The 10,752-nt window shown below is 35.5% G+C and overlaps 3 protein-coding genes across 3 annotated transcripts in view; 2 read left to right on the top strand and 1 right to left on the bottom strand.

The window, feature by feature from the left end:
* Cbr-dkf-2 overlaps positions 1 to 8,035 on the top strand; it is a gene marked incomplete at both ends in the record, with an annotated part of 50,786 nt that extends 42,751 nt beyond the window's left edge. The window contains 8 exons of the mRNA XM_045238314.1: positions 3,697 to 4,035; positions 4,155 to 4,301; positions 5,492 to 5,712; positions 5,833 to 6,011; positions 6,669 to 6,843; positions 7,213 to 7,387; positions 7,584 to 7,669; positions 7,904 to 8,035. Of these exons, the coding sequence (XP_045096112.1) occupies positions 3,697 to 4,035; positions 4,155 to 4,301; positions 5,492 to 5,712; positions 5,833 to 6,011; positions 6,669 to 6,843; positions 7,213 to 7,387; positions 7,584 to 7,669; positions 7,904 to 8,035 (1,454 nt within the window). The remainder of the gene's footprint in view (positions 1 to 3,696; positions 4,036 to 4,154; positions 4,302 to 5,491; positions 5,713 to 5,832; positions 6,012 to 6,668; positions 6,844 to 7,212; positions 7,388 to 7,583; positions 7,670 to 7,903) is intronic.
* Positions 8,036 to 9,396: 1,361 nt separating this feature from the next.
* Positions 9,397 to 9,813, bottom strand: CBG17107 (the record flags this gene model as incomplete). The annotated part of the gene is made up of 2 exons (XM_002638123.1): positions 9,397 to 9,538; positions 9,779 to 9,813. 2 exons carry the CDS (start codon positions 9,811 to 9,813, stop codon positions 9,397 to 9,399), a joined length of 177 nt encoding a protein of 58 aa, XP_002638169.1.
* A 426-nt stretch (positions 9,814 to 10,239) lies between these two features.
* CBG17108 overlaps positions 10,240 to 10,752 on the top strand; it is a gene marked incomplete at both ends in the record, with an annotated part of 3,017 nt that continues 2,504 nt past the window's right edge. The window contains one exon of the mRNA XM_002638124.1: positions 10,240 to 10,417. Coding sequence (XP_002638170.1) covers positions 10,240 to 10,417 — 178 coding nt within the window. The remainder of the gene's footprint in view (positions 10,418 to 10,752) is intronic.

Below are 10,752 nucleotides of genomic sequence, written 5' to 3' on the forward strand. Positions count from 1 at the left end.
AAGGATTACTGTACTTTTACATTTCAAAAACCATCATCCGTCTATTTATCGTTCGGTGCAAATTTTTGGCCGTTTTTATGTTTTGTGCCATCCCAATCCAATTATCTGTCCTCCTCTATTATTAGTGCTACTGTGTCGCACCTACACGGTCCCCTACAGTGAAGTGTAGTTTGTAGTCTCGTTGAGGGAAGAGGGAGTGCGAAAAGTTGCGCAATTTGCATAGATTAGAATCTAGATTTGTATCTGTCTGTAGTGTCTCTCCACACTTTTTGATCTGATCTGTTCTTTGTGGTTTTTTAGTTTAGTCCTAAATTTTCAAAGAATTTTGATGGCCTAGAAATCCCAATTTTGACGGCCTAGATTTCCAATTTCACTGAACAAGAAGCTGAGAACTCAAAAAAAAACCCATATGGATTTCTGTTACACTCGAAATTCCAAATCAAAAATTCTTAAATTTTCCTACTAGTTCTCTAATCTACAGTAGCCCCAAAAATCGAACATCAACAAACAAAACTTCTTTTTTTTTCAAATTTTCATCAAAATATTTTGTTCGAACTTCGAAACAAAAATCCTTCAAACCTAAACATTAAGAATGTCCCTAATTGAGAATCTCATATTTTTTTCACTTTTTCCGTTCTCAAGTGTCTCTATTTATTTGTATTTACAAAGCATTTTTGATGTGTAGATGTGTGGGTGTTTTTGTCCTTCAAAATAATGTTTTTTTTTGTGTTGGTCACAAAAATTTCGAAAAGTGGAAATTTTGGATTTTTAAAAGAAAGTTGAAGGGTCCAAGAATCCAAGTTCTGCGAATTTCAGATTGCAAGGTACGGAGGTCTGACATTCAAATTTTGAAATTTTTGAAACGTCACAGGTTTTGAGGCCATCAAAATTCAGAAATCTAGGCCATCTTTGGATTTTTCTAGTCCACCAGAAACAGTTGCATTTCTATTATCCATTCCATTTTATATTCACTTTTCCATCTCAAATCCGAATTCTTTCTGATTGGATTATACACATGGTATAAAAGTTGCCATCCATCAGAAATGATATTTCCGCGAAAAAGCGGAAAAACGCAATTTCCCTTTTTTTCGCTTTTCTCCTTATTCTTATCCTTCTCCATCCTTCACCGCATAAGGATTTGGAACGGCAAGAAGCAATTTGCTTGTCCTTCTTATCCGTATAGTTTCAGCTATGATTTTCCGGTTTCCGGTTGCTTCTTGTTACGGTAGAGCGAATTTGCATTACTCCGATGTCTGGAAGCTTCTGGGTCATCGGAGTTCCCATTTTAAGGCCATCAAAAAATGCTTTTAGAAATTGAAAGTACAAAAAATATATTTCAGAAAACAAAAATAACTTTTGAAGATTCTCTTTCCTAATTAATGAGAAAGTATTCCGGTCCATTTTTCCTTTTCTTGTTCTTTTTTTTCGATTTTATCGAAAAAGAAGAAGAAGGGAAAACATGTATTTTGAGGTCATCAGGAACTTATAAATACCAGGAAAAAAACACGTGGATTCTTGAAATATTACTCTTGTCCGAAATAAATGCACGTTGCGGCCGAGAAAACAACGATGGGCAGATCTTAGCTCCCACAGAAAGAGCCTTACTGTATTTTTCAAATTATTGCACGCGCCTTTAATACAGTACCTCAACATTCAACGAATTTTCTCAAATTTCTCTCATTTTTCCGCTTGTTTCTGTCTAATTTTGTGTAATTCTTATAAATCTTCAATTTATTTTTCTTATAAAATAGAAAAAAACAGCCAAATAGGGCCCAAAATAAAAAACGTCCGAGGTACGGTGTTTAAAGGTGCATGCATCGATTTGTTTTTTCGCTGTGCGACCGACGATGCGATTTTGAGCAAATTTTCGGCCGCAACGTGCATTGATTTCGGACGAGAGTAATAGCAGAAAAACTAAGAAAACTTGATGGCCTAGAAAACCAAATATTGCCTAGAATTGACGATGCAGCTTAGAGACCCTAACTTGACCTAAAAATCAAAAGCAAAACTAAAAACCAAAAGTTTTTTGATGGCCTAGAAATTCAAACGTGGGCTAGAAGTTCAAATGTGGCCTAAAAATACATATTTTAATGGCCGAAAAACTCAAAATTTTATATCCTAGAGAAGTGAAGGATAATGTCCTAATACCCAGTTTCAGCTCATCTAAGACAGGGAAGCCAAGATGACCTAGAAATTCGTTGGTGGCCTAGAATCCCAAATCGGAAAACTTTGGCCGCTTTTTCAGTCCATTAGGTCCCTAATCTATGACCGAGAAACACATCATTTTCTGGCCTAGAATTCGATGACCTGGGTGGCCTAGAATCTCAAATATTCTAAAGTGTTTCCCTGAAAAAAAAACGATTAGGTTGTTCTTGGAACCTATTAGCCCATTAGAATACATGAAGCTTAAATCCTCACGATACTAGGAACCCTTTTCAATGAATCTACCGTAGTCCAGAGTGAACCCATTTGTTTTCTACATTTCCTATTCATTCATCTAGCTAGAACACTTTATTTTTCTCCAACCTCTTTTCTTTTCTCTTATTTTCTGTGTCTTGATTTATTCATTATGTTCATTCACTCATCACTCGCCAATTGTTTGTCACTTCTTCTTCTTCTTCTTTTTGGTGTTCCCTTTTTCTTGCCTTTTCTAGTTTCAATCTGTTGTTATTCTGATTCTCACCCTCTTTTTACCATTTTCCATCCAAATCGACACCCAATCTGATTGTTTTCTGATTTTTCTAGTCCACTGTCTGCAACTAATTTATTTTTCTATTTTTATTCTTAAATCTCATTTCGTCAAATCCACACAGTCCTCCCAAAATTGTTGATACATAGAGTACAAATAGTTTGATAAGGAGAAAAAGTGGGCGGAGCCTCTTGAGAAAAAAAAGGGGCGTGCCTTTTTTAGAATTTAGGATAGGGGAAGAGGGTACTCTCGAGGACACATACGCCGTGGGAGCGAGATTGTGGCTGACTGTTTTTTGACTTGGGTTTTTTTTAGTTTAATGACCTAAAAAGTGTGAGGTGGCCTAGGATTTTTTGAGATGGCCTAGGAAATCAAAAGAGGCCTAGAAAATCCGAGGTGGCCTAGACTTCTTTAAGTGACCTAGATTTCCAAAGAGACATAGAAAACGCTAATTGGTCTAGAATTCCAAATTTCACCCAAAAAGCCAACGTGGCCTAGAATTCCTGATATGGCCTAGAAATTCAAGTTTGACCTAGGAATCCCAGTTTGGCCTAAAAATTCAACCATGGCCTAGGAATCAAAATTTGTCTTAGAATTTCAAAACTTGATGGCCAAGCTTTTAAAGTTTGGAAATCCGATTTTCTAGAGATGACTCGAGAATTTCAAGGTTGCCTAGATATCGTTAGCTAGCTAGAAACCTTCCAAATTCACTCACGGACTAACACCTTCATTTTTCTCTGCCTCTCTCTCTGCCTCTCTCTTCATTCTGTACACTCTCTGATCCTTTCTTCTTCAGAATCCTCTGTCCAAGTATTGACGTACTGAAGAACTGAAATTCCCTCTCTCCCCCGTTGAGAATGATCCTAAACATTCTCCGACTCCCCCATCAGGATGAGCCGACAACATCGAAATCCACAGTCGCCGACTATCCTCTCGTACACTTCTCCCCTCGACGTCATCAAAATTCCGAACGATAATCAGCGTTGGTGATTCTGAAGTTATAAAAGATTCGAGTCTAACCGACGAGGAGCTCTACAACATCATTCACGCATCACCATGCATCGCTCGAAAACCATCTACAGTATCCTCAACGGATTCTGGATATCTTGGGTCGTCTGGAGCCAGCTCGTCGTGTGTCAGAAGTCGTGAAGGATCGACAGTATCCTCAACGATTACGGTAGATCGGACTAGACGTGGTGGATCGACGACGTCTACTGAGAATTCAGAAGCAGAGTCCGAGAGTAGTTATTCGAGTTTTGCTTCGATCGCATCGACGGCTTCAAAATATTTGGGACGCGCTGCGGATTGTTTGGTCTTGATGACGAAAAGAAATGGATGGAGTGATGGTAATTATAGATTGATTTACAGAGAAACATTTTCAAACTTCCAGAGGGTTTTCACATGTTTTAAAAAATTCAAAAATTCAAAAAATTTAATTGCTCAATTCAAAATCTTCCATTTTCAGCGGGCTCACCAGCCGATGAAAAGTCATCAGGATCACTGGATGCTCAATCGTGGACCACTGCAATTCAATCGGCTCTAATGCCAGTGACCCCACAGAGTTCTGTGGTCGGTGGAAAACGAGTCGATAAGCTGAAAGTTCCCACTGAAGGTTCGTTTTTTTTGAATTTATACACTAATCCTATTAGGTATCTACTATTTTGCGAATAGCTACTAAAGTACTCCTTGATTTTCTCAATTTGCAATTTCTTTTGTTTTTTTCCGAAAAAAAACGCCGGTCCTGTTGGTCCATTTTTTCCCCCATCCGGTCATCTTTACAAATTTGCCTGTTCTGTTCTCAACAAAAATTTATGTTTTGACTTTTCAACTTTTTTTATCTGTCTGGTTTTTTCTGTTCTTTCACGGGTCATGGGACACTATCAGTTTATCACTTTCCGGTTATTCAAGAAAAAGACATTAATTACGTCTTCTTCGGGACGTCGTCTGAATTCTGAAGTCAGTAAAGTAAAGATTTTGGCGAAAAAAAGGCAAAAGAACAGCAACTTCTTGTTTAGTTGTTTTCAAACTCTGAATTTGGGAGATTCGGAAGATTCATAAGATTCAGAAGACGTTGTTGCAGAATTTAGAGAAAAACCACAAATAAATAAATGGATTATTTGACGAAGACGAAGATTTTCATTATCATTTGAGTTTTTTTTTGTCTGTCTGACTGTTGACGTCATCTGATTTCTAGACTTTTAGAACAGCGAGGATTCTGGTTATTTGGGGAGAAGAATTGAATAAAACAAACTTTTGGAAACAATAAAAATACAATGAAAAAGCAAAACAATAGAAAAAGAAGAAGAAGAAGAAGAAGTGTTCAGAATTTATTGTGACGTCATCTGAATTTCTAGGAATTCTGGATTTTTCTAGAAATCTGAAAATTATATTTTTCGAAGTTTGACGTCTTCTAAAAATTCATAATTTCGATTTTTCGGAATTTGGTCGTCTTCTTGCGTCTTCTGATAAGAAAACAATTTTCAATTTTTCAAAATTTTCACGTCCTCTGAAGTTCTATAATCTAATCAAAATTAGAATTTTTCTGAATTTTGCAGTTTTATGAAAGTTGGACGTCTTCTGAATTGTAGAATCTAAAAATTGTAGAATCTAAAAATTGTAGAATCTAAAATTCGGACGACATCTGAAATGTTCAAAATATGGATTTTGTTAATTTTGAAAAAAAAAAATTTTTTTTGAACTTAAAAATTTTTCTTAACACCAAATCTCAAAATGTTATTTCTGACGCCTTCTGAATTCAGAAGACTCTTAAAATCCACAATCAATTTCATTTTTTAATTTCAGGAGAAACTGGTCATCTCGGTGCAAAAATTCAAACGGAACAAGAGTTCTCCCAACTGTACCAAATCTTCGCCGAAGAAGTTTTGGGTTCCGGGCAATTCGGAACGGTATACGGTGGAATTCACCGGAGAAATGGACAACACGTGGCAGTGAAGCTGATTGACAAACTGAAATTTCCGCCGAATAAGGAGGATTTGTTGAGAGCCGAAGTGCAAATTTTGGAGGTAAATCTTTGGAATTTTAAAAAATGGGCCAAAAATATATATTTTGTCTGAAAAAAAAGAAAAAAACTTGTAAGAATAATTTATTCCAAATTTTAAGATTTCCATAAATGAATTTTGCAGCAAGTGGACCACCCAGGAGTGGTGCATTTCATGCAAATGCTCGAAACGACTGATCGAATTTTCGTTGTGATGGAAAAATTGAAAGGAGACATGCTGGAAATGATACTCTCGTCAGAGAAAGGACGACTCTCCGAGAGGACCACACAATTTTTGGTTGCTCAGATTTTGGAGGCATTGAGGTAAGAAGATTTGGGAACATTCTAGATCATGCTTGAGATACGAAATTGATTCGAAAAAAATAGGTTTGTTGAAAAAAAATCCAAAATTTATCGGCAAAAGATAAAATTCGAATTCTGGAAAACTCTGGATCTCAAAATCTACAAAAATGCCCCGAAATCCAAATTTTCAGTTTTAATCATAAAATCTGAAACTGCCTGAAAATCTACATTTTCCGAAAACATGTTTTTATCAACCAAAAGTTTACTTTTCAGGAATTTCTCAAACTTTTGAAATTCTGATTTTTCTAAACTTTTGATTTTTAAAGGTGGGGGGACATGAAAAAAATAATGTTCTCGAAATTCCGTTCAAAGATGCCCCTCGAGGAGTTGAACTTGTGAGGGCGATGATTGAGGGTGCGGCGCCGCAACCGACTGAGCCACGCGGGCAAAGAGAAAGCGCATGCCCGATTGCATACATGAAGGCGAGGACGACAGCTGTACGCAGAGTGACATTAAGCGTTGTACACCGTGACGGTAGAATGCATACTCTAGCTACAAAAAAACTACGAAAAATCTCCTGTCCCCCCACCTTTAAACTTGGATTTTAGGAATCTGATTTTAGGAATCTATAAAAAGTTCCGGAAAAAAAATGCGATCTAAAAACATCGATTTTTCCAGATACCTGCATCATCAAAACATTGTGCACTGTGACTTGAAGCCCGAGAACATATTGCTCAACTCGAATTCCGATTTCCCTCAAGTGAAACTATGCGATTTTGGATTCGCACGAATTATTGGAGAAAAGAGTTTTAGAAGAAGTGTCGTTGGTACGCCAGCCTATTTGGCGCCAGAGGTAAGAATATAAAGGAGGCCAGACACCAAAAAAAAAGTTTTCCTAATATTTTGCCTAGAGAACCCCCATGGGGGGGGGGGGTTGAACTCATGACAGGCAGCTCAGGGGTACAGCGCCGCTACCGGCTGAGTTACGGGGCGCGAAGGCGCCTGACGACCGATGGTCTACATAAGCGCGGCGCGATTTCGTCCCCCAGACTGTCCCCCGAAATTTTTGCTGTCTCGCCTCCTTTAAAAAGTTTAAAATTATGAAAATTTTGAAAAAATACCAAAAAATAAAAAATTTTGACAAAAGAGACAACAATTTTTTATTTCAAGAATCCTATTAAAATTGCTGGAAATTCAATTTTTTAATTTTGGGAGTTTCCAGGTTCTCCGAAACAAAGGATTCAATCGTTCGCTGGATATGTGGAGTGTTGGTGTGATTGTCTATGTTTCCCTGTCCGGAACATTCCCATTCAATGAAGACGAAGATATTAATGATCAAATACAAAATGCCGAATTCATGTACCCACCGTCACCGTGGAAAGAGATTTCGGAGAATGGTAAGTGGAGTGGCGGGAGTTCGAAAAGTTTTGAAAATTTTAATTATACCGAATTTTTAAATTTTTGAGCATTTTTTGAAAATTTGAATTTTCGAATTTCAAATTTTTGTAATTTTGGATTTCTTAAAGTTTTCGAAATATTTCATTTTGAATGTTGGCAAACTTTTAGTTCTTGAAAAATTCTAAATTTTTCCAGCTATCGAATTCATCAACGGACTGCTTCAAGTGAAGATGAGCAAGCGGTATACGGTAGCGAAGGCGCAGTCGCATATCTGGATGCAGGTACAGTAATCCAAAATTCAAGATTTTTAGCATCCGAAAATTATTCTAATTTCGAATCAAAAAGATTTAAAATAACTGGTAGAATTCCCAGAACAAAAACTACCGTAACCTAACTTTTTTTCAATTTTCTGAATTTGTAAAAGTGTATGTATATCATCAAATTTTTTTAGAAAAAAACAATTCTAAAACTTCAAATTCTCAAATTTTTTCCAAAAAAAGTCTATTTTTTTCCAGAACTACACCATCTGGTCGGACCTTCGAGTGTTGGAAAAAGCAGTTGGTCAACGTTTCGTCACTCACGAATCGGATGATTCCAGATGGCATGCCTATGAAAAAGAACACAACGTCACACCGGTCTATGTCTGAAATTTTTTGTCCCTTGAAAAAAATTTCTAGATTTCTAATTTTTCTCTGAAAATTCCCATTTTTTCATCTCATCTCATCCATGTTTTCACACTCTTTATTGCATCTTCCTGCCACATATCGTCTTTTTTTTCTTGGAAAAATTTTAATTTCCCAGTTTTTTCCTTTATTTTTAACGCAAATCTCTTCTTTTTTTTCTCTGAAAATTCCCGTTTTTCCTAGTCAGAAATATCTAGTTTCATCCCGTTTTAAAAATTTCCCATATTTCTTAAATTTTTCATTCACAATTTGCCATATGATCCTCGATTTACTTCCCCTATGTTTTATATGCAAATGGAGAAAAATGTTTCCCACTCTCAGATTTTTGAATTTTCATGTTAAATTTGAAAGAAAAATTCGCCGCATCCCCAAAAAAAAAACAATCAATTCTCTTTCCTCTCGACCCTCCCGATTTATTTATGTGTATGATTTTTCTTTTTGAAAAATGAAATGAATTTGGTGTAATTGAAATTTTTGGCTTCTGCAAAACTACAAACTAGAGATTGAACATTAGCAGGTTTTTGAAAATTTCGTATTGTTAAATTTTGAGTTTTAGAATTTTTTATATTTTCGAACTTTTGAAATTTGGGAATTTTTTGAAATTTTAGAATTCGGAAATTTGGAATTTTAAAACTTTAAAATTTGAAATTTTTGCATTTTTCTTAAAGTTTGAAATTCAGAAACTAGAATTTTAACATTTTGAAATTCTAGAATTTCTAATTTTTGAAATTTTTGAAGATTAAAAATTTTTAAATTTCAATTTTCGAACTTTCGGATTTCTGAATTTTTGAAATTTCGGTAATTTTTTGAAATTTGGGATTTTTCAATTTTTTGGAAAATTTTGAATTTTTTTGAAAGTTCGAAAATTTAGTGATTTCGAAACATTTTGGAACATTAAGCTTTTTGAAATTTTGAAGTTTTGAATTTCTTGAATTTTCGAACTTTCTAAATTTTTAAGTTTCTAAAATTTTGAAATTATTTATTTGTGAAATTTTTAATTTTCAAAACTTTTCAAACTTTAAAAATTTCAAAACTATGTCAAAATTTTTCAACAAACATTTCCAATTTTATCTATTTGTTTACGGATTCACGTGGGTTCAGGCGAGGTGGTCAGAAAGCGCGCCCCAGCTAACTCGTAGGCCAGCCGAAATTAACTAATTCAAAATGACACGTGGATTTCACGTGGTTATTTCAAATGTTTTTTAAACGATACAGAAGGCTATGAATTCGTTTTTTTTTTTCGGTGAATACTGCCCCATTTATTTTGCTGTTCTCCCTAAATTGCCCGAGGAAGGGCAAGGCAATATATGACCATTTATTGAGATTCATGGCATATAACAAGAGAGATAACAATTATTATTAAACCCATTTGATCCATGCGACTTCTCACGATGATCCATCCGACTTCTCATGAGGACAGCTCGTGTCGTTGTTGTCTTCGCAATCGGATGCCGGATTCTGGTTGCTCTGAAAATAGAACGAATTATTGAATAACTTCTAATAAAGAATTGATAATTATGGAAGAACCTCAATGCATTTAATATCACATTTAATATAATATTAAATTTTAATAAACTCACAGCTTACTCACATGTTTTATAATCCATTATCAAATTGATATCCTTCCTTCGCTTCAAGCTGACGGAGCGATGGCTCGAGCCTAGAAAATCAATAAATATTGGAACATTACATATTTCAGTTACTCACCTCAAAAAAACGTCGAAAATCGAGCTTTCTTCCATTCGCTCACTTGACTCATCAATGCACGAGGCCGTTGCTTGGACTGCTCACCTTAATAATTAACTTGAAACTTTTTTCAACTAATTTTCACTGAAAAAAAGTGGAAAAAACGAGAAAAAACGAGAAAAAACGAGCGAAAACGAAAGAAAACATCGAAAAAATATTGAAAAAAATTTTCGTCTTCTCGGCCTAATGCATTAAAGTATGATTGTCAGTCAACGAACTCTCAGCAGCCAATTGAGAATTTTCGAAAAAATTACTGGGGCGCGCTTTCTGACCACCTCGCCTGAACCCACGTGCGGATTGAATGAAAATCATTTCTTTTTATCCATTTTCTCGATTTCCTTCGCTTCAATATAGCACATTTCGTTTACCAGTAATTTTGATTTTTTTTTTTTGAAATTTCAATTTTTAATGAAAATTTTCAGATGGGTTGCTGCTGGTCTGTCATCAAATGCCCTTGCCAATGTATCAGTTGTCGTAAGCAAACACGCTCGATTGCCGATGTCTCAATAGAGCACATTTTCAGTTCTAACATCCACATGTCTTCTTCCTCTGTGTTGCCTGACAATTCTGACTGGAATCTTTCTTTTCTTCTTCTACCACGTGGAAATTATGAGATTTCAACATGATACAAAGCACTTTTTTGGGATGGAACATGAATATGAACATCATCAATAAATTTTTTTTTCTTTGCTTTTTTCTTTTTTCTTCAATAAAAATCCTTGTTTGAAAGCTAAAACTTTCAAAAAAGAATTAAGAACTACAGTATCCACTGTTTCGTTGCGGAACCATCGACAGTTTTAAGAAGCGCGCCTTTAAGTTTGTCACACCACCCTCCTCCTTTCGCACACTCTCTCGCTGAAAATTCTTGTTTTTTCGAATTTATGATTTTTCGCCGGACATTTCTCAAATTTTCCTAAAATTTTACTGTCTATTCA

This window comes from Caenorhabditis briggsae (genome assembly GCF_000004555.2).
Source record: "Caenorhabditis briggsae complete genome, chrV, whole genome shotgun sequence".
NCBI lineage: Eukaryota > Metazoa > Nematoda > Chromadorea > Rhabditida > Rhabditidae > Caenorhabditis > Caenorhabditis briggsae.